The 20330-nt window shown below is 42.3% G+C and overlaps 10 protein-coding genes across 10 annotated transcripts; 4 read left to right on the forward strand and 6 right to left on the reverse strand.

Annotated features, from left to right (window-relative positions):
• Positions 1 to 349: 349 nt before the first annotated feature.
• Positions 350 to 655, forward strand: SS1G_07080 (hypothetical protein; the record flags this gene model as incomplete). The annotated part of the gene is made up of 1 exon (XM_001591584.1): positions 350 to 655. The coding sequence occupies one exon, from the start codon at positions 350 to 352 to the stop codon at positions 653 to 655; it is 306 nt and encodes a 101-aa protein (XP_001591634.1).
• A 631-nt stretch (positions 656 to 1286) lies between these two features.
• SS1G_07081 (hypothetical protein) lies at positions 1287 to 4931 on the reverse strand (the record flags this gene model as incomplete). Its single annotated transcript, XM_001591585.1, has 4 exons — positions 1287 to 2318; positions 2454 to 2603; positions 2730 to 3572; positions 3786 to 4931. 4 exons carry the CDS (start codon positions 4929 to 4931, stop codon positions 1287 to 1289), a joined length of 3171 nt encoding a protein of 1056 aa, XP_001591635.1.
• Positions 4932 to 6070: 1139 nt separating this feature from the next.
• On the reverse strand, positions 6071 to 6716 carry SS1G_07082 (predicted protein; the record flags this gene model as incomplete). Its single annotated transcript, XM_001591586.1, has 3 exons — positions 6071 to 6129; positions 6317 to 6525; positions 6697 to 6716. The coding sequence occupies 3 exons, from the start codon at positions 6714 to 6716 to the stop codon at positions 6071 to 6073; spliced, it is 288 nt and encodes a 95-aa protein (XP_001591636.1).
• Positions 6717 to 7373: 657 nt separating this feature from the next.
• On the forward strand, positions 7374 to 8919 carry SS1G_07083 (hypothetical protein; the record flags this gene model as incomplete). The annotated part of the gene is made up of 2 exons (XM_001591587.1): positions 7374 to 7654; positions 7713 to 8919. 2 exons carry the CDS (start codon positions 7374 to 7376, stop codon positions 8917 to 8919), a joined length of 1488 nt encoding a protein of 495 aa, XP_001591637.1.
• A 781-nt stretch (positions 8920 to 9700) lies between these two features.
• On the reverse strand, positions 9701 to 10123 carry SS1G_07084 (hypothetical protein; the record flags this gene model as incomplete). The annotated part of the gene is made up of 1 exon (XM_001591588.1): positions 9701 to 10123. The coding sequence occupies one exon, from the start codon at positions 10121 to 10123 to the stop codon at positions 9701 to 9703; it is 423 nt and encodes a 140-aa protein (XP_001591638.1).
• Positions 10124 to 11256: 1133 nt separating this feature from the next.
• Positions 11257 to 12586, reverse strand: SS1G_07085 (predicted protein; the record flags this gene model as incomplete). The annotated part of the gene is made up of 4 exons (XM_001591589.1): positions 11257 to 11580; positions 11630 to 12189; positions 12316 to 12430; positions 12557 to 12586. 4 exons carry the CDS (start codon positions 12584 to 12586, stop codon positions 11257 to 11259), a joined length of 1029 nt encoding a protein of 342 aa, XP_001591639.1.
• Positions 12587 to 12945: 359 nt separating this feature from the next.
• On the forward strand, positions 12946 to 13476 carry SS1G_07086 (predicted protein; the record flags this gene model as incomplete). The annotated part of the gene is made up of 3 exons (XM_001591590.1): positions 12946 to 12987; positions 13215 to 13245; positions 13376 to 13476. The coding sequence occupies 3 exons, from the start codon at positions 12946 to 12948 to the stop codon at positions 13474 to 13476; spliced, it is 174 nt and encodes a 57-aa protein (XP_001591640.1).
• A 1020-nt stretch (positions 13477 to 14496) lies between these two features.
• On the reverse strand, positions 14497 to 14718 carry SS1G_07087 (predicted protein; the record flags this gene model as incomplete). Its single annotated transcript, XM_001591591.1, has 2 exons — positions 14497 to 14545; positions 14648 to 14718. The coding sequence occupies 2 exons, from the start codon at positions 14716 to 14718 to the stop codon at positions 14497 to 14499; spliced, it is 120 nt and encodes a 39-aa protein (XP_001591641.1).
• Positions 14719 to 14779: 61 nt separating this feature from the next.
• On the reverse strand, positions 14780 to 14917 carry SS1G_07088 (predicted protein; the record flags this gene model as incomplete). The annotated part of the gene is made up of 1 exon (XM_001591592.1): positions 14780 to 14917. The coding sequence occupies one exon, from the start codon at positions 14915 to 14917 to the stop codon at positions 14780 to 14782; it is 138 nt and encodes a 45-aa protein (XP_001591642.1).
• Positions 14918 to 15991: 1074 nt separating this feature from the next.
• On the forward strand, positions 15992 to 19078 carry SS1G_07089 (hypothetical protein; the record flags this gene model as incomplete). The annotated part of the gene is made up of 3 exons (XM_001591593.1): positions 15992 to 16469; positions 16558 to 18152; positions 18236 to 19078. 3 exons carry the CDS (start codon positions 15992 to 15994, stop codon positions 19076 to 19078), a joined length of 2916 nt encoding a protein of 971 aa, XP_001591643.1.
• Positions 19079 to 20330: the final 1252 nt, after the last annotated feature.

A 20330-nucleotide genomic window follows, 5' to 3' on the forward strand; every position in this document is an offset into this window, starting at 1 on the left:
CGCATACGATCTTCAGGTGACCAAGATCACATACTAATTCGATGAAATCTGATCGTGTTTGCACAAGGCCTAAGCTCTCCTAATTAATCAGTTTGCTATCATCGTAACACCATCAATCCTAATGGTGAATCGTGACACTATTCCCCTCTTAGCCAAGCGTCGTCCCGATCGCTTATAACATCGTCGATTCTCCCCACAAGATATGTACGATCCATTCATGCTTTAGGGAGCATGATTGGGAGAGACTTGATCGGCAGGTTGATAAGTTAAATGCTGAAATTGCTGAATCATCTGCCAAGACTGCTCGTCTAGTTAAGCAGAAGGCTCAGCTCAAAAACGACGTGATGAAATGTTACGTTGTGGGCTCAAATATCTTGATGAGCTCGATACTCTTGAAGAGAAAGAAAGAAAAGAGAAGGAAAAGGAATTTGCTGCGTCCTCGGCGCCTGTTGCTCCCTCCAACCCCTTTGGTCAATTTGGTCAATTAGAACAAACTGGTCCTTCCGACCTTCCTACGACTGGTTTCGACTCTTTCGACCCTTCTTTACTGAGTGCGATGAATTCTCCTTCCGTGCAGGCCGCGTTGAACTCCCCTTCTTTCTGGGAAAATTCGGATTCTGTCGGCGAAACTCCTCAAACTTCTCAAGGTGCTTGAGGTCTTTTTCCAGTTCCCACGTGTTCTCGGAGTCCGGGTAATCTTCCCATTTCACCAAATATTTGACCTTGCCTCTAATATATTTGCAATCTAGTATATTCTCCACCTCGTACTCGGCGTTCTGGTCTGTGGATATGATTTCTGTTTCAGGGGCTTTAGGTGCCCCTGGTGGTGCTAGTTCGAGCAAGGATATATGGAATACTGGATGGATGTTCATATTCTTTGGTAGCGCCAATTCATAATTCAAGGGTCCTTTAACTTTCTTGATTTTGAATGGTCCTAGTTTTTTATAGTCCAGTTTCGCACTTGGTCTCTTAGTTTCGATATTCTTTCGAAGTAAATAGACTTTATCCCCCTCTTTTAGCGTTGGCTCCTGACTACGCTTTTTGTTGTAGTAATGAGCGTTCCTTTCAGCAACGAACTTAAGTTCGGCTGCGAGTTCCTTGTGAATTTCTTTGAGTTTCTTTGTTTGTACCATGGCGGATTGGTTTTCTACTTCTGGAATGCCAGGTTCTCGATATGCGACCAGTTCGTACCCAAAGTTGGCGTAGTTCGGGGTGACTTGTGTTATTTCTGAAGTGGAACTATTATATGCGAATTATGCTAAGAATAGTAGTCCTACCCAGTTGTTCTATTGGTAATTCATATAGCAGCGAAGGTAAGCTTCAACAACCTGGTTTACTCTTTCATTCCCTCCATTCGTTTGTGGGTGGAATACTGTAGACATTTTCCTTTTTACGCCTAGTAGTGCTACTAAGGCGGTCCAGAATTTTGATGTGAAGAGTTTATCCCTATCCGAGAGTATCTCCTCTGGTAATCCATGTACTGCAATGATCTCTTTAAGGAATATAGCTGCTAGGGTTTCTGCAGTTAAAGTGGTTTTGCATGGTACTAATATCATGTATTTGGTTAATCGGTCCATGATAACTAGGAGGTAGTCGTATTCTACTCCTGTCGTTGGATCCTTGGATTTAGGTAATGGTCCTATGAAATCCCATGATATTGACTTCCATGGTGATGGTGGTATTTCGGTTGTGTGCATCTGTCCGTAGGGGGCATAGCGGGAAGCCTTGTTCCTAATACAGGTATCACACTCGGTGACCACTTTATTGACCATGGTTCGGAGTCCCGGACTCCAATACTGTCTTTTAATTCTTAAGTGCGTCCTTCGTACTCCTTGATGTCCATGAGCTGGCAACGCATGCTGCTCCTCGATGAATTCGGGAGCAATGCTACTTGGTAGCCATATTTTCCCTACTACTCGTATCAATCCGTCAACGGTCACTGGCGGCTCAGGCCATTTGACACCTTCCTTGTTTTGTTGTGCCTCTGTGAGTTTGTTTTTCCAGACTTCCGTTGGTTTATTTTCTAAAACAGCGATTTCCGTTAGGTTCGGAACGAGATCCCCATTTAGTAATGATTTCAGGATTGCTGTCTCCTGGTAGGTCTTATCATCCTCGTAACCTGGTGGCCTACTCAGCGCGTCTGCTCTTGCATTATCCTTGCCTTTGACATGCTTGATTATCAAATCAAAACTGGCCAATTCCTCAGCCCATCGAGCTAGTCTACGATTATCCAGGACCTTAGTGGTAGTAAAGGTTCGTAGGTTCATGTGATCAGTATGGATGATTACTGGGAATTTAGCCCCTTGGAGGTACATCCTCTAATGCTTCAGTGACTTGACTATAGCTATAAGTTCCTTCTCATAGATGTTGTAATTTTGTTCTGTTTTATCCATCTTGCTGGAATAATAAGCGACTAGGTGCAGTTTCCCGTTGTCGTCTCTCTGGAGATGGACTCCTGCTACACAGGTATCGGAAGCATCCGTCTCGATGATGCTCTCCCGATCGTCATGATAGTTGTAAAGTATGGGTTCCCTGGTGAATCTATCCTTGATTTCTTGAAAGGCTTGCTCTGCCCTCTCATTCCAGGCGAATCCCATACCTTTCTTTGTCATCTCTGTAAGTGGTTCTACCATTTTGGAAAAGTCTTTGATGAATACTCGACAAAAGTTGGCGAACCCTAGTATGGTTTGTACATCCTTGACGTTTCTAGGTCGTTCCCAATTCCTTACTTTCTCAGTTTTCTCCGGATCTATGCTCATTTGTCCTGGTTCTACGACATATCCCAGGAAGGTTACCTTTTTGACACTAAACTCGCATTTCGATAACTTGAGTCGTGAATCGACCTTCCTAAATGCCTCGAGTACCTTGATGACATGCCCTTCATGCTCCTCTACCTTCTGGGAGAAGACTAGGATATCATCCAAGTAACAGATCACGAATGAGCTAAATTCTTTGAGTATTTCGTTGTTCTGTCGTTGGCATGTGGCAGGTGCATTTGTTAGTCCGAACGGCATGACAGTGTATTCCCATAGCCCGGAAGGTAGTATGAAGGCGGTCTTCCATTCATGCCCTTCCTTGATTCGTATCAAATTGAAAGCATTTCTCTGGTCCAATTTAGTGTAAATCACTGCCTTGCTCAATCTATCCCTTAACTCTTGAGCTTTGGGTATTGGGTACACATCCCTGATGGTCTCATCGTTCACTCGGCGGTAGTCTCCGCAAGGTCGACCATTCGGATCTCCCTTTTTGAATGCTAATAATACGTTGGCTGCGCAAGGGGACTTGGATTTCCTAATCCATCCTTTCTTCTCAGCTTTAGATCTGTATTCTTCCCATACTCTCAGAGTACTGGGGTTATGTGGTCTCAACTTCTCAGCCGGGGGTACGAATCCCTCTTTGAAGTTGATCTCATGATCCCAAGGTTTATGTTCTGGCAGGGCTCTCAAATCCTGCGGGTCTTCGAACAGCTTGGCGAACTTTCTGTACTGCACTGGAATCTCTTTTGCATCGGTCTCGCCGACCAGTGGAGGATCCGTGGCTGCCATAGCACGGTATCCGGCCTCCCCAGAAGTCTGTTCCTTCGGGCCATATAGTCATTCGTTCTTGTATCTGCAACGATCGAATGTAAGAGTATCCTTTACCCAATCAATGTTTGGATTATGCCTCTTAATCCAAGGGGTTCCTAGGACAACTGTATGTCTGCCCAATGGTACTAAGTCCATTTTGACTTACTCGGTATGCCCTCCTTGCATGATCATTTTGATGACGCTAGTTTGTCTACGTACCCAGCCATCTACTCCGACCTTCTTGCCTCCCAACAGCGTTAGCTGGTAGGGGTGCTCCTTTGGCTCGGTGGGAATCCCATTTTCTTTGGCAAAGTCGGGATCCATAAATATTCCCATAGCTCCTGAATCGATCAGGGCCTTGACTTCCTGGTTCTCCAGGTTGACTTCTATGATTAATTGTCCAATCTCTCGGAAGCTACCCTCTAGGGCACCCGCTTCTCGGGATCCCAGTTTCTTGGTTCCAAATCTTACTTGTTTCTTGCCCTTCGCGGCGAAAGGCTTTTTCTGGGAACAATCCCTAGACATATGTCCGCTTTTCCCACAGGTGAAGCATAGGTTGTTTTCCCTGCGTCTCTTTTTCTCTTCAACGCTAAGTCCATTTGGTTTTTGGTGGCGTTCAGCTCCGTCCAATTCCATTGGATCGCCGGCATCATCGTGTCTGTTCTGGCGCTGATGTTTTGGAAACTTTCTACTCTCTTGAGTGATTCCCTTTTTCTCCATTCGTCGTTCATAAAAGCGATTGTCAATTAGAATGGAGGTCTCGATTAATTCGGAAAGGTTTGATGGTTTTGGAGCTCTGGCTAGCTCGTCCTTGATGATATCCTTGAGTCCCTCATAGAACTGGGATCTAAGGTAGTCATCATCCCATGTAATACGCCCGGCGTATTGTTGGAATTTAGCAGTGTAGGCTGTAACTGACCCTGTCTGCTTAAGTTGTCGTAATGCTCTCTCAGCCATGTGATCGGGGTCAACTTCCCCGAAAGCCCTGTCGAATCCTTGTCGGAATGACTCATAAGTATTGAAGAGGCGGCGTGTCTCAGGTTTCATGTTCTCATTGAGTTGTCCGTCGGTTGTCTTGGTCATAAGGTCATTGAAGAAGGGTTCGATCCAATTGAACGCAGTTCCTCGGAAGAACGAGATTAACCACAAGATCCTTTGCATTTGTGTCAAGAAAAGGTGTCCATTGAAAGCGTAGTAGAGATCAGCTTGTGCGACAAAAGCTCGATGCTTGCTACGATCTCCGTGGAACAAGTCAGGGGTGGATACCTGGATTGCTCGTCTCGGCTCCATGGTGGCGGCGGCCTGCTCTGGGGCCCCAATGGAAATGAAGGAAACTGGTTCGGTGGGTTGCTGACTGGAGTCCATCGTAATTGATATAGCTTAACCGTAACGGTGCTCAAAGTGTAACGATACTGTACTGGAGGCAGCGGCTGCCTGAGGTTTCGTCTGATTGGTAGTTGTGGGTTAAGGCTTTATCACTAGTCTTCACTTGGAAGTGAATTCGTTACTAGATCAAGTAGAATGTAGGTAAACTAATTGATAACTAAGTTGAGCACGAAGCTCCTAAACTATGAAACTACTCTGACTATATACTGAACAATAAAGGGGGCCCCTAGGAGCTTTCTGGCTCCTCAAGACTCCTTATCACACGATTTCTGATGGTGCGTGCGCATACGATCTTCAGGTGACCAAGATCACATACTAATTCGATGAAATCTGATCGTGTTTGCACACGGCCTAAGCTCTCCTAATTAATCAGTTTGCTACCATCGTAACACCATCAATCCTAATGGTGAATCGTGACAGTAATATAGTCAACATAGAGGCCTCTTCCACCCAATCTTTTAATATATAGTTTATATATAAGTTTTTTTATATTTAATTTTTAACAATATAAATAGAAAATATTAATATAATCAATATTATATAACGATACTGTACTGGAGGCAGCGGCTGCCTAAGGTTTCGTCTGATTGGTAGTTATGGGTTAAGGCTTTATCACTGGTATTCACTTGGAAGTGAATTCGTTACTAGATCAAGTAGAATGTAGGTAAACCAATTGATAACTAAGTTGAGCACGAAGCTCCTAAACTATGAAACTACTCTGACTATATAATGATCGATAAAGGGAGCCCCCAGGAGCTTTCTGGCTCCTCAGGGCTCCTAGGGCTCCTTATCACGTGATTCCTTTTCATCCCAGGACACTAATCCTAATGGTGAATCGTGACATATTAATCTTTATATTTCTTTTTTGAAATTAATTAAAAAGATATATATTTGTCGGTATATAGCGGGGTATAGAAAGTGTAAAGCTTTAATATATTTCTCTTTGAAATTTATATTAATTGTCTAGAGAATTAGAACTATAAAAATAAAGAACTATATAATATGAGATGATCCAGGGCGACGATACCTCGGCGCTTATTAACCAAGTCATGTTTACTCAGACATACGACTGGACAGACTTGTCTACAGTTTTCCAGCCTACTGCCACGCAGCAAGTCTTACATTACAGTCGGATTTTCCATGAGCTCACAAGCCTCACAAACAGGTAAAGAATCATCTAGGGGTGATGTTAGAGATGAGAATTACGATTAAGAGTTTCCCTACTCCCTGTATCAAATTTTTTATCTTCCGCTTCCCATCCGCTGTCTATCGATATCCCCGTTTCCCCATCTTCGGTGCTCGGCACATGTGGCATTCATTAGTACACGCATGCACGCATGCACACGCGCCACTCACATACCTACTCGATGATGAGAAATACGGAGTCTTCCATGGAAAAGCCGAGCCTAGAGCAAAGCTCACCGCCATATAAATATGTACAACTAGATGTACAACAGTCAATTGACTCATTGAGTGATACCGGTATCCGACCATGGCCAGCGAGTGAGAGTGGAGACGGAGGAGAAATGGATAATGGATGATTGTATTGACTGATTGGCTGTAGACGATCGGGCTGTACTTTCCCAAATGAAATTAGCAAGGTGTATGAATGGAATGTTATCGGAATTTATTTCCCAAATCTTTTTGGCCCTGGAAAAGGTTAAATATTTGGCTGACTCGCTGCTAGGGTATGTATTGAAATAGAAGATAGACTTTTGCCCCTCATTGATGATAATGTACGTACGGAGTACTCGAGTATGACATTGATAAATGTTTAATAGGTACCTACCTATATATCGTTTCTATCCATTTTTGATCAAGATTGTTTCCTGTTATATTCACTTGCCTAGCTGGGCATGAGTACAATACAAGATAAATATTAGTCAAACCTCTCATGTATTTCTGTTAATGCAGAGTATGTCATTGAATTGGCATTATTATTATTCACAACATCTCATCACATGACCAATCATATTTCAATCATTCTTATCCTCTTATGTAACTTCAATGTACATCAACGCTCATGCATACAAAGTACCGTGGCACAATTGAGGATCTCCCTTTCGTGCCGCTCAATCCCTGCCCGTCCCCGCTTTTATTTCCCGTTTCACGTCACGATAAGTCGGATAACAATCCAAAGATAAAGTCAAAGGCTGCAACACATACATTACATGATTACAGAGGTAAAAAAAATCAATAATCAATAATAATAAATATAATATGCATTGACCCTACCCCACTCATTGCAGGAGAGGTGACCAGCAGAGAAAAAGACAACAAAACTGCCACAATTCCTTCTCGATTCCTCATCTCCATCTCTTCCTCTCCCTTTTCTCTCCCTCTTCTCTCTTCTTTTTTCCTTCCCCTTCTTCTTTCACCACTCTCCTCTCTTCAAGAATATCATCCACGTATCCCTCAACAATGGCTTCTCTAAGAGCTGCCGCGCAATTGCGTCCAATGGCTTCAAGAGTCCTTTTACGAACAGGGCGAACATACGCCACTACAAGTGCCAAACCATTTCAAATCGCCGGTGAACCAGAGGCTCCAGTCGTCAGGACCGCCATCCCAGGTCCAGAATCTCAAAAGGCAATTGCAGACTTGGATAAAGTCTTTGATACCCGAAGTGTAAACATGCTTGCCGATTATCAAAAGAGTGTGGGTAACTACATTGCGGATCCGGATGGAAATGTGTTGTTGGATGTGTATGTTCGCATTTACTTTATTATTGCATGCATCGCAGGATACTGACGAGAATGATAGTTATGCACAAATTGCATCAATCCCAGTCGGTTACAATAATCCTCAGCTTCTCAAAGCCACACAGACCGAACAAATGGCATCTGCCATCATAAACCGCCCCGCTCTCGGAAACTTCCCTTCGCACGATTGGGCCGAGATTATTAAGACGGGTGCTCTGAAGGTAGCACCAAAAGGTCTTGATCAGGTGTTCACTGCCATGGCAGGTTCAGATGCCAATGAGACTGCATACAAGGCTGCATTTATGTATCGTCGACAACAAGAGCGTGGTGGTGCACATGTGGAATTCTCCGATGCAGATATTGCTTCATCTATGCTTAATCAAGCACCAGGTGCGCCTCAATTATCTATCCTGTCTTTCAAGAGTGCTTTCCATGGACGTCTCTTCGGATCCCTTTCTACCACTCGCAGTAAGCCAATTCACAAACTCGATATTCCTGCTTTCGACTGGCCGCAAGCTACTTTCCCTCTTCTCAAATACCCACTTGAGGATCACGTCGAGGAGAACAAGAAGATTGAAGAGGAGGCTCTTGCCGATGTTGAACGTATCATCACTACCCATCACCTCCCACCTTGTGCCGTCGTTGTGGAACCCATCCAATCAGAGGGAGGAGACAACCACGCATCACCAGCCTTCTTCCGCGGTCTCAGAGCCCTCACTAAGAAACACAACATCCTCCTGATCGTTGATGAGGTTCAAACCGGTGTAGGTGCTACCGGTAAATTCTGGGCCCACGAACATTGGAACCTAGAGACCCCTCCCGATATCGTCACCTTCTCCAAGAAAGCCCAAACAGCTGGTTACTACTATGGCAACCCCGAGCTCCGCCCTAACAAACCATACCGTCAATTTAACACTTGGATGGGAGATCCAGCCCGTGCTCTCCTCTTCCGTGCTATCATCGAGGAAATCGAACGTTTGGATTTAGTTAACCACACCGCCAGGGTCGGAGACTATCTCTTTAAAGAACTTGAAAGTCTCGCCAAGAAATATCCAGGAGATATCCAAAACTTAAGAGGTAAAGGACAAGGAACTTTCCTCGCCTTTGACAGCAACCGCAGAGATGAGGTAGTCAAGAAGGCTAAGGGCGTTGGCATCAACATTGGAGGTTCTGGCGAGCGAGCCATTCGTCTCAGACCTATGTTGATTTTCCGAGAAGATCACGCCGACATTTTGTTGGAACGCCTCGAGAAGATTTTCAAATCCTAGTTTCCCCTAGGTACCGCTACTTCACTTCTTCTTCTTGAGGTGGAGCAATAAAGCGACAAAAGAAGCTTTGCTTTCTCACACACCAATTTCTTTCGGGATTCAGTTTTTTGATTTTTGATTTTTTGATATTTTTGAAACATTTTTTTGATATTGGTTTTTTGCATTTGGATACGGAAATGAAAATGTAATTTAGCCTGGGTAAATGTGCTTGGAGTTTTCAGGTTGGATCACCACTTGCGTTAATCGCGCGGTGAAGATGAGATGAAATGAGCACGCAGGTTTGCATTGCATATGAATTTTTGGAATATGAAATATAGGAGATGGCATTAGGATGAATATCAGAGATATGACGGGAGCGAAATTTCGCTCACGTTTAAAGGATTTTGAATTGTTTGTTTATTTGAATGTGAATGTGAATGTATTCCTTTACAGAAATCAAATCGAGTGAATATTCTTTGAAGAAAAATATGATAAAGTTGAATGGGAAAGTTTTGTATAGAATGATGAATTGGATAATAGGTAGATAGGTAGGTAAATAGGTAGTAATATGATATAAAATTATAGATAATTATAAAAAAAATAGATATCTATTAAATAAAGATATATATATATATTTATTTATTTAAATAAAAAAAAATAAGATTAAAATAAATATTCAATTAAAGAAATAACGTGGTTTATCAGCAGTCCGCCCACTTTTTGACCATTTAACCACTTCGAATTCTAATTAATCAATCATAACTTATTCAATTGATTTGATGACGAGCCATTCGAGCTTTTACTAGAGTTGATTGTAAGAGAGCCTCAGTTGGATTGTGAGGGGTTTGAGAGATCCTACGCCCATCATAAAGCCGGTTTCATCGAAGTTGTAGAAATCGGAATCGACAATACCATATTTCGCCCGCATATTCAATACCAATCGAAACCACTCTTCAATAAGCTTTGGATCTTCACAAAGAGCTCTTTGGAAATCATAAACGCGATTAAAACGCGTCTTTAACTCTGGGTATCGTTTGACAAAGCGATGAGCCCAGAGCTTTCCAACCTTCTTTGCACCCCGCGATTCGAGGATATAATTCGCCATATCTTCTACACCACTCAATTTAGGTGCAAAAACTCTCTCATCCATATCGATTATATACTGGATAAGCACCTCCTCTTCTAATTTGGTCAAATTATGACCTTTTGATCGATAGTCAGCCATATTAGTACAACCTTTAATTCTATCCCTCAAAGTAGATCGAGGTATATTATAGAGGTTTGCCACTTTCCGAATTGAGAATTGTGGATTAAGTTTAATAGTTCCAATAGCTTCGATAATTCGTACTTCTTTAGAATGAGTTTCTATAAGTAATTATTGAGAAAACGCATATTGAAGTGGAAGAGTTGGAAATGGCCAAAAAGTGGGCGGACTGTTGATAAACCACGTTATATATAATATAATATATTTATTTATCAATTATCTTATAATAAATAAATAAATAAATAAATAAATAAATAAATAAATAAATATACATATAAAAAAGATATCATCTAAATATATCTATTCCCTATTCTTTGTTTCCTATTCCCTCTTCTCTCATCTCCATTATCCGCATAGCCTATTTTCCATCTTCTCTTTTTCATCATCCAGAATTATTTATTCGATTCCTATCTTACTCCTACTCCTACACTGTCTTATTCTATCCATTCATTCATTCACTGATCCATCATCAATACAAATGCATCCAATATCCATTTAAAATTCTATCCTCCATACATTTCAAAACCTCCTATCATGTAAAGAATTGGACTGTAAAGACTCTGCCTCTACTTGAGATAACACTCAGGCTATCTAGATATATGGAGTAGATCGATTATTGCTGCTACCGGAGTAGAAAATAGTAGTAGATATTAAACAAGCAGCAATCCTCTTACCCTCCAAACAATCCAAAAAAAAAAAAAAGAGAAGAGAAGAAATAAAATGGACGCTGCCGCTCCGAATGTCGTTATAAACATGGTATCGTAAAGTAAGCATAAAAGAAGAAAGGAAAATTGTACCGTGAGGGTATGAGTGGCATTAAATTTTCTCGTGACGCATTGAACAATGTGAGATGTGGAAGAGGTTATGACCTCGTCAAAGGGCATATACTCTATAAGTGGCTGTTTCTGTAAATCGTGAAATCGGAAAATTATGTCGTGATATGTCGAATGAAAACAGTCGACAGTGGCAGGTTTGAATTAGAATTCCTTGCGATTAGGTTGGTGTGAAATTTCATGTTGTAAAAGGAAAAGGTAGACATTTGGACAGCTTCGAAGATTCTTCAAAATGAGCAAAGATGCGTGCCGGTGAGAAATTTACAGCTCAGGTCTTCGATCATCCTTTTGGTCCATCGACTTGCGCTCCATAGCTGCGCCTTTATATTGCATTTCCTGCTGTTCTTTATCGCATGCATCGCCACGAATATACATCTGTCGCTTTTCAGTGTTGCCTGGAACATCAAATTGTATCCCTTGGCCTTGATTATCTCTGTGCATTTGACCTTCACGAGACTCAGGCTGAAATTGAGCTCTCATTGATCGATCGAAAGTCTGCTGAGTACCGAATCGCTGGAGGGGCTGTACTTGTCGGGAAAATTGAGCAGCGAGGATAGGAAAGCTGCCTTCACCTGTTCTTGGGACCTATAGGGAAGTTAGCATTCAATAGCTATGGATATCATCATTTCCGTACATTTGATGACCTGGAAGTTGGTCGGCCACGCCTTTTTCTGCCCGAGTCTGTTTGATCGCCAAAGGAAAGAACTGGACTTGGCTCAGACTCTTGAGCCAGAGTAACGACAGGTGTAGCAGATAAAATGTTTTCTAAGCTGATGTCACCACCACTGGCAATGGGGGAGTTGATGGAATTTTTAGGTACTTCGAGTGAACCTAAAATCTCCCCACGCGCGATTTCTTCAGCCTGTCGAAGCTTAAGATCATTCTTGGAAGGTCTACCACGCTTTTTGGGTCCTTGACCTACGAATGGCGAGGCAAAAGAGATTGGGGAGCCATTTGCGGCTGGCTTGGGTTGAATGTTGCGCTGAGCAGAAACGACATCTAAACCTGGGGTTCTGCGTTTTCGAGAAGAATCGACACCGGTCAACTCAAGATCGGAAACAGACTTGCGTTTGTTCTGTAGGCTAGGAGAGCCACCTGAAAGAAATTGAGGGGGAGGTAATTGCGGTGTCAAATTATTGGAATTTCGGCCAGCGAGACTTTCAAAAGTGTTGATACAGGATGCCAAGTTTCGTCCTAGAATCTTCCATCAATATTCCATTCGATCAATGTTTTTCGGTGCTTGAAAGTTGCGTTTGTATGTTTCGCGCGGGGTTATGGAGGTCTGAGAGTTGGAGATCAAGCTGGGGTAAATGTGCATACCTTGGGGAACCTGCATCAACAACCAATTTGGGTTGACGTTACTTTCATTCAAAATTACCAACAACTTCTCTGGTGGTATAGAGCTTGTCTTGATCACCTCTGCAAGGAGGAAGCGCTATTGCAAAAAAAAGCAACCAAAAGTTAGTCTGAGGCGCTCTCGGCAATGAGATGGCTGGTGAAGATTGCGCACTGATCTAAACTTGTACGTAGCTATCATATTTAATTCTTTGCGCAAACATACCTGTTCTTGTTCTGTAAATGGCATCTCCATGATTGTTGTGGAGACTAGTGGTGAGGTGAGGTGAGGTGAGGTGAAAACAATAGTTGAAAGGTTGAAAGGTTGTATGTTTTATGATCAAATGTTTATCTTCATTCGATGCCTTGAGACAAATAGAAACGGATTTTATTGAACGAGTGAATAGGTAGTAGGTATATGAAAGACCAAATTTTTCTTTGACAAATAAAATAAATCAAGAAGTTATTTAAGTACCTACTTGACATTGAATAGTATTTTGGAGGAACGAATCCTTATTCACCTATTAAAAGGATGAAGGTGAGATTAGGAGATGAAAAACAGTTATCAAAGAGGGAGTTATAGATTGTGTAGCAAAATAGGTGTAAGTTTATGAAATGAGAGGTAGAAAATCGATGGAAGCGATGAATGAGACCCGCGTAAGTTGAAGGGTTCTTGGAATAGGAACAGGTCGTGGAAAGAAGCGCGTGTAGCAGAAAAGAGTGAGGTAAGAAAGGATAAATGTTTTGGTTTTGGTTTTGTTTTTGGCTTGCAACAGCGACAACCATCAAAGTATCAAACCATCAATGAGGCCGGCACTCTTCACGCAACGAGATGTGCCTGCACCTGTGCTTGTGCCTTTACCTGTACCTGTACCTTAAAAAAGTGTTCACCGAACGCCGTTACCCACCAAAAAGGTAAGGTTGTTTTGGAATCTCAATTGAAGGAATCAAGTAGATGTACGGAGAGGTAAGCCCGGTGCGGATGGGAGATAAGATCCCCCATTCCCTTTTTCTTTTCTTAGATTTTTGGCTATGTTTTCTCTAGGTTGCTTTAGGAATAATAAACAACATGGGGGAGAGTTATGTCGTGCATATATGCCAGTCCATATGCCAGTCCCATTGAGGGAAATGAATGAGAAGATTTAACTGGATGTATTGAGGCCAGCTAATGCGCTGTGCAATGCAAGATGTTAGGATGAAGAGAGAACTGGGAAGCGGAAGTGATGCACGCATGATATGAAATAATGAAGAAGCTCCGAATGAGTTGAAGGAAGAATTAGAATTTTAGTGGCTGATTCATTGAAGCTTTATTATCTCCTTTGTTGAATTATGGTCAATTGACATTGGTTGTCCTTTTTCCATAAGTATCAATCAATCAATAAATCAATCAATTCTCCGTGTGCCCCAGCTTCCCCGTCTTCCTTCCTTCCTTCCTTCAATCTCCGCCATAATGTATCCGAGGTCTTGTGTGTTTACTAGGTCCCTACCTAATAGTGCGTAGTGCATAGATCCTTTATCTAATCATGATTCTACCTTTCGTCTGCACCTACAAAAAATCAAAATTGTGTACATAATCCATATCTGATGTGATCGTTTCATATAAAAACAAAAAATAGGGGAGAGACTTAAATATGCCATTGGATACCAACTATAGCTCAACTGTCCTTGCAGCTTCCTAGAAATGATTCAATTCTATCCTGAGATTGGCTCAGAAGAGCTTCACCAACCGCCAATTACAAGTCTCAACAGACTTAGTGGAATTGTGGAAGTCAGCACAACCCAACCATTTATTACGACAACTACCTGGTAAGGCTGTGAAATCTGCGACCTCGCCATTGTCATACGGAGCCTTCCTTATACATAACCTAATCCTTCGAAATAATATCTTCTCCCCGAGTATCATGCTTTGTATTCGAAATCTTGGACAATGTTGAATCGATTGGCTTTGGAGGGCTCGATCGCTTTGAGTGGTTATCCTTCCGAGGCCAAAAATGCGACCGTATTAAATGTACTCCGTACCTCCTCTCTTCCTTTGCTTTTGATGTTGATGTTTAGGCGAATCATCCCAACTTGTGATGGAAGCTTCAGATATTCCAGTCGTCAGGTATTCCATTGGCATTGAAACAATGATTTGCCTTCTTCGGGGGAAGTAGTACCTTCATCACCTTATAATCCGAATTCTTTGTGGGGTTGACTATGCGCATGCAGGAATGCGCTGTCAACAATCCATTAGGTACTTAGATACTTAGGTATGAAGATGACCAGTTATTTTTCATCGCTCTCCTCTTGGATATCACTGACGAATAATCACAGATACGATAATGCTATGAGGTCGCAGTAATATTCCTTCCGTCCGATGATGACTGCAAGCCCTATGTGGAAGATCATTGTGGGGTAGAGTTAAGAAACTGGAATGCGCGGTTGCATGATCAACTACTCGAGTATGCATTTATACAGTTTGAATTGATACTGTTGCAGCCATACTTGGGTTATCAATACCTTCAGAAACCGATCTCTTCACGACACCGCTAGCAGCCAACAAGCCCGATTTACACAACGTTCCTACGTTCGCTATCATAATACACATCATGGGGAATTTAAAGTTTGAAGGATCGTAAAATGGCATGCGCGGGTACCATGTAGGAAGAGGGGCCTTTTTTTTTAAAAAAAACTCAAAAAAAAAAAACTCGAGGTCAAAATACAATGTATACATGCTGGAAGGAACTGTGTGGGACACATTTGTCTGGTAAAAGCTCTGATGATTTGGCATCATCTCAGCTCAGCTGGCTTTGGATTTAGGAGATAAGCTCTTGCATCACCATACATTGGGTAAGGTATGACCATACCTTGGATGCAGTGAAGCATTAAATAAGGATAAGGATATCAATTCTTGGAAATCATCTGGCAGATTGGAGTAGTTATCATCTGTCTGCCAGGGTTGAGGGGAGTATAATTTTGATTTTCAGCGTTCTTTCAGAAGTAGCGGAATTAAGGTTAGCCGAGCGCGCAATAGCTCGTCTCAATTTGTATCGTCGTCCTCCTCCGTAGAGCAATTATTAGCAAATATCAACTACTTTGGGGGGGATAGAAAGCCATTTCAATACATGAGTAGTGATATGTGAGCATCGGGATTGAGGAATATAAGAGTTTGGCCTTTGCGACATGTTGCAGAGTTGAAATTGGAGGTTCAGCAGACGCACTTCCATTACTTCGCTCCCATCCCAATTCCTTCCCGTCCAGCTGTTCTGCAGCCCACATTCATTCAGTGTGGCAAACAAGGGCTTTATGTTTTTGTTGATAGAAGTCCGACCATCCATATTTAAGTCTGCGGGACTGCATCGACCTCGTCAGCTAATATTTCGCAACCCTGCAGCTGTTCGCGATTTGCCATCCAGGCGCAACCACTCTCTTGACTTTTAAGTGCGTGCGCAACAAACGCGAATAAATTGCTTGGGAAGTGACGGGAGTTTAAAAAGTGCTACGGTCAATAACAAGGTGTTGCGTTCTACCCAACGTCGCTAGGAGCTTCGCGTCTGCCAACACAACTAAGAACAAAAGGCCGTATCGAACACATCAACTTAGCTAGCTCGGCTTTCCCTTCGCGCCAACACACAAATATAAAGTAATCGCAACACAACTCTACACCATCCACATATTCATAATGGCGGATGACACTAGGGAGATTCGGCCAGAGATTGTAGACGCTGCGCTGAGCGAAATGAAACTTGAGGAAGGGATCGAGGTTCAGGATTTTGCCAATGGCACAAACGGAGACATTTCTACTCCTACAGAAATCAAGAGGTCTCCCTCCAATACCCCAGGTCTTGTAAACTCTCGCTCTCGAACCCCTTCAAGAAGACAAAGCAGCAGCCAAACGCCAAAATCTGGAGATGAAGAGGATGAAGAGGTTATTGGCGGTGACATTACCCTCACCGTCGAACCTGGAAAAGCTCCGAAGCTATCCAGGAAATCATCACAAAAAGTAATTCCTCGACCACCCCCTCTCTTCAACGATCTTCCAGATTCTACAGAAGAGGCAGCTTCAGTTTTTCAGGTAATTAAAGATTGCATTTATGGAGCTAAGCATATGGGGGCTTCCGATCACGATGCATTGGATTGTGATTGTCCCGAGGAATACAGTAAGTCTACAGATATACTTCAAGTACATTCTTTATTTCGACTGCAATCAATCGCAAAATAGAAACTTTAGCTGACATATCTTATCAGGCGATGGAAATAATCATGCCTGCGGAGAGGATTCAGATTGCATTAATCGATTGACCAAGATGGAATGTGGTGGAGGCCACAAAGATTGCAATTGTGGTGTTGCTTGTCAGAACCAACGCTTCCAACGCAGACAATATGCCAAAGTTTCAGTGATCAAGACGGATAAAAAAGGTTACGGGCTACGCGCAAATACCGATCTACATCCTGATGATTTCATTTTCGAGTATATTGGAGAAGTTATCAATGAACCGACATTTCGACGACGCACCATTCAATATGACCAAGAAGGAATCAAACATTTCTATTTCATGTCCCTTACCAAGCATGAATTCGTGGATGCAACAAAGAAAGGGAATCTTGGCCGATTTTGCAATCACTCATGTAATCCGAATTGCTATGTGGATAAGTGGGTGGTCGGGGAAAAGTTGCGCATGGGCATTTTTGCCGAGCGTGCAATCAAAGCCGGCGAGGAACTGGTCTTCAATTACAATGTTGACCGATATGGTGCCGACCCTCAACCTTGTTACTGTGGCGAACCGAACTGTACTGGATTCATCGGAGGCAAGACTCAAACTGAACGCGCTACTAAACTTTCTCATGCTACCATTGAAGCTCTTGGTATTGATGATGGTGATGGTTGGGATTCAGCTGTTGCTAAGAAACCTCGGAAAAAGAAGACAGGTGAGGATGACGAAGAATACGTTAACAATGTTCAACCAAGGGGACTTGATGAAAATGGAGTGCGAAAGGTTATGGCAACCCTTATGCAATGCAAAGAGAAATGGATTGCCGTCAAGCTACTGGGCCGAATTCAACAGTGCGAAGACGACAAAGTTCGAAACAGAGTTATACAAATGCATGGTTATCAAATACTTCGTACGACCTTGACTACTTGGAAGGAAGATAACAACGTGATCCTCCAAGTACTTGATATTCTCTACAAGTTTCCACGACTCACTCGAAACAAAATCGTTGATTCGAAGATCGAAACAGTTCTAGAAGGCTTCACAAATTCCGAGCATGAAGACATTGCTTTCGAGTCAAAGAGACTATTGGAAGCATGGAGCAAATTGGAGTTTGCATATAGAATTCCAAGGAGAGCTCCAACTCTTGTTGCACAAGTATTTGAGCGACGACCAGAACAAGTAGAGAAAGTCACTCAGTCTCCATCTCCAGCCATCATTGCCCCTACTGGGCCCCGGAGCGTTATTCCTCAACGCAATGCCAACTTCATTCTGAATCGACCTATGCCTCGGCGCAACAATTTCAACATGGTATTGCCACCCGGCTGGTTTACCGCGATGGACCAAAATGGAAACGCCTACTATTATAGTAAAACGGGACAAACAACATGGGAGAGGCCATTTATGCCCGCAGGAGCAGTCCCGCCACCACCACCGCCAAAGGCAGCTCCAAAGAGTGTGCAAACGCAAAAGGCTCTTCAAGATATTATTGATAGTATTACAAAGGAGCCTTCGACAACTCCTGCTCTTTCCTCCCATTCTGCTGAAGGCACACCTAAGGAAAAGAAAAGGCCACTTGATAAATGGCGCTCACTACCTCTCGAGAAGCAGATGAAACTTTATGAGAATACCGTATGTTCGATAGTTTGTTTTTCTACGCCGGTCGATTTTTCTTCAAATTTTAATCGTTTATTTCACTGACTTCCACCTCATAGCTATTCCCTCATATCAAACACGTAATGCAAAAATACTCCGGCAAACTCCCCAAGGATGACCTCAAAAAATTTGCAAAGGAATGTGGTAAAAAGCTCGTGGCCTCTGATTTCAAGAACAATCGCGTTGAAGATCCTACAAAGATATCCGAAAAGCATGAAAAGAAGGTTAAGAAATATGTGCGTGATTACTTCGAGAAGGCAGTACAAAAGAAAAAGGAAATGGAGGAAAAGCGAGCGGAAAGGAGAAAACGAGAAGCGCAGCCTAGGAATAATGGAAGTGGAACCAATGGAAAAGAACCAGGGCGAGAAAATGCGACTACAAGTAGTAGTCCGGATGTGGTTGATGTGGATGTGGAGGTCGACGTACCAAGTCCGACAGCATCACCTAGTGGACAACTCGAAATGGAATTTTTGAAAAGGAAAAGAGAAGACAATGACGAAAGTCCGTCAGAAAATAAGAGGGTTAAGGATCATGGCACTGAAAGTGAAACGCCAACTGATTCTTTTACACCACCTCCCCCTCCTCCGCCGCCGCCCGAGGAAGGTATGCCTATATTGGGGTCAGAAGATCCTGAGATGGCTAATGGTAATGGGCAAATTGTAAGTGAGGAAGAGGTGAAGGAAGAAACAGAAGAGGAGAGAGAGTTGAGGATGCAAGAAGAGGATCTGATGAGGGAGAACGAAGAGGCTATGAAGATGGAGATGGAAGTAGAATCAGTTGGAAGGTTAAAGGATGGCGATGACTCCAATCAGCACATTAACGGTGAAAACATGGATAGACATGATGAGACGATGAAGAGTATTGATGGAAGTGGTCATGAAGCAATTTCAACGATTAATTAATTAATCGTGACAGCAGAAACAATTGATTATTCAAACCGAAAAATCAAAAATGATGTGGTGATATTACGAGGGGTGAATATCCAATAGGATAATATCTACTACCTTCTAAGGAATTAACACAAAATTGGGAATAACCTGTGTAATAATGTACCATCATTATTTATAATTATCATTATCATCATCATCACCATCATCATCATCCAGAAAAAAATCTTTGTATTAAATCAGAAGTCCTTTGTATTATATTATATTGTAATAAATAAATAAGAAGCGAATTGAGTTAATAATATTTGATAATTTAATTTATTTATTTACTAATTCTCCAATCTCAAAATCTTTGATTGTTGAGAAGATTTGAAGATGAGATTCTTGTTTTTTGAGGAGTCCTTTTTTTTTAAAAAGTTTAGAGATGAGAGATAGGAATTATATTGATGTAAGGGATTGATTTTGTTTGTTTTTGGAGGATGAGATGGGATGGGGTGGGGGAGAATAGGGGATGGGAGGGAAGGAAAGAAAGGAGAGAAAGGAGAGGGAAGGGGAGGAGAGGGAAGGGGAGGGAAGGGGACGAGGGAAGGGGAGAAAGGAAAGGGGAAACTGTTAGGCTATTTAGGTAGATAGTGTAACGATACTGTACTGAAGGCAGCGGCTGCCTAAGGTTTCATTTGGTTGGTAGTTATGGGTTAAGGCTTTATCACTGGTATTCACTTGGAAGTGAAGTCGTTACTAGAACAAGTAGAATGTAGGTAAACTAATTGATAACTAAGTTGAGCACGAAGCCTCTATACTATGAAACTATTCTGACTATATACTATACGTTTCCCGAGTGCTAGCCCATGCTAGCTGGCTAGCAGAGCTATCACGTCACGTGATCCCATCGGAGCCTCAGGACACTAATCCTGGAACGATTCGTCTCCTAGGATAATTTAGCTCCTAGGACAAATACTATCCTAGGATGCTTGCCCTACATCATTGCGGTTGCCTAAATGTTTATTCTAGGATTATTATTATCCTGGGACACATTTTATCCTAGGATACTTGCCCTAGGATTCCTTATCGATAAGGACCCCCCGGAACCAGCGGCCCAAACCTCCGTACTTGCTTTTATTGTATTATAATAATCGTGATTCGTGACAATTAAATATAAATAAAAAGTAAATTTTTTTATATAATATTTGTTAAAAGGAATGACCTTACACAGGGAATAGTGGGAAGCTGACAGGGCAGAACTGGGGCTATATTGGGCTTTTTATAT

This window comes from Sclerotinia sclerotiorum, genomic scaffold (assembly GCF_000146945.2).
Source record: "Sclerotinia sclerotiorum 1980 UF-70 scaffold_9 genomic scaffold, whole genome shotgun sequence".
NCBI classification, from domain to species: domain Eukaryota; kingdom Fungi; phylum Ascomycota; class Leotiomycetes; order Helotiales; family Sclerotiniaceae; genus Sclerotinia; species Sclerotinia sclerotiorum.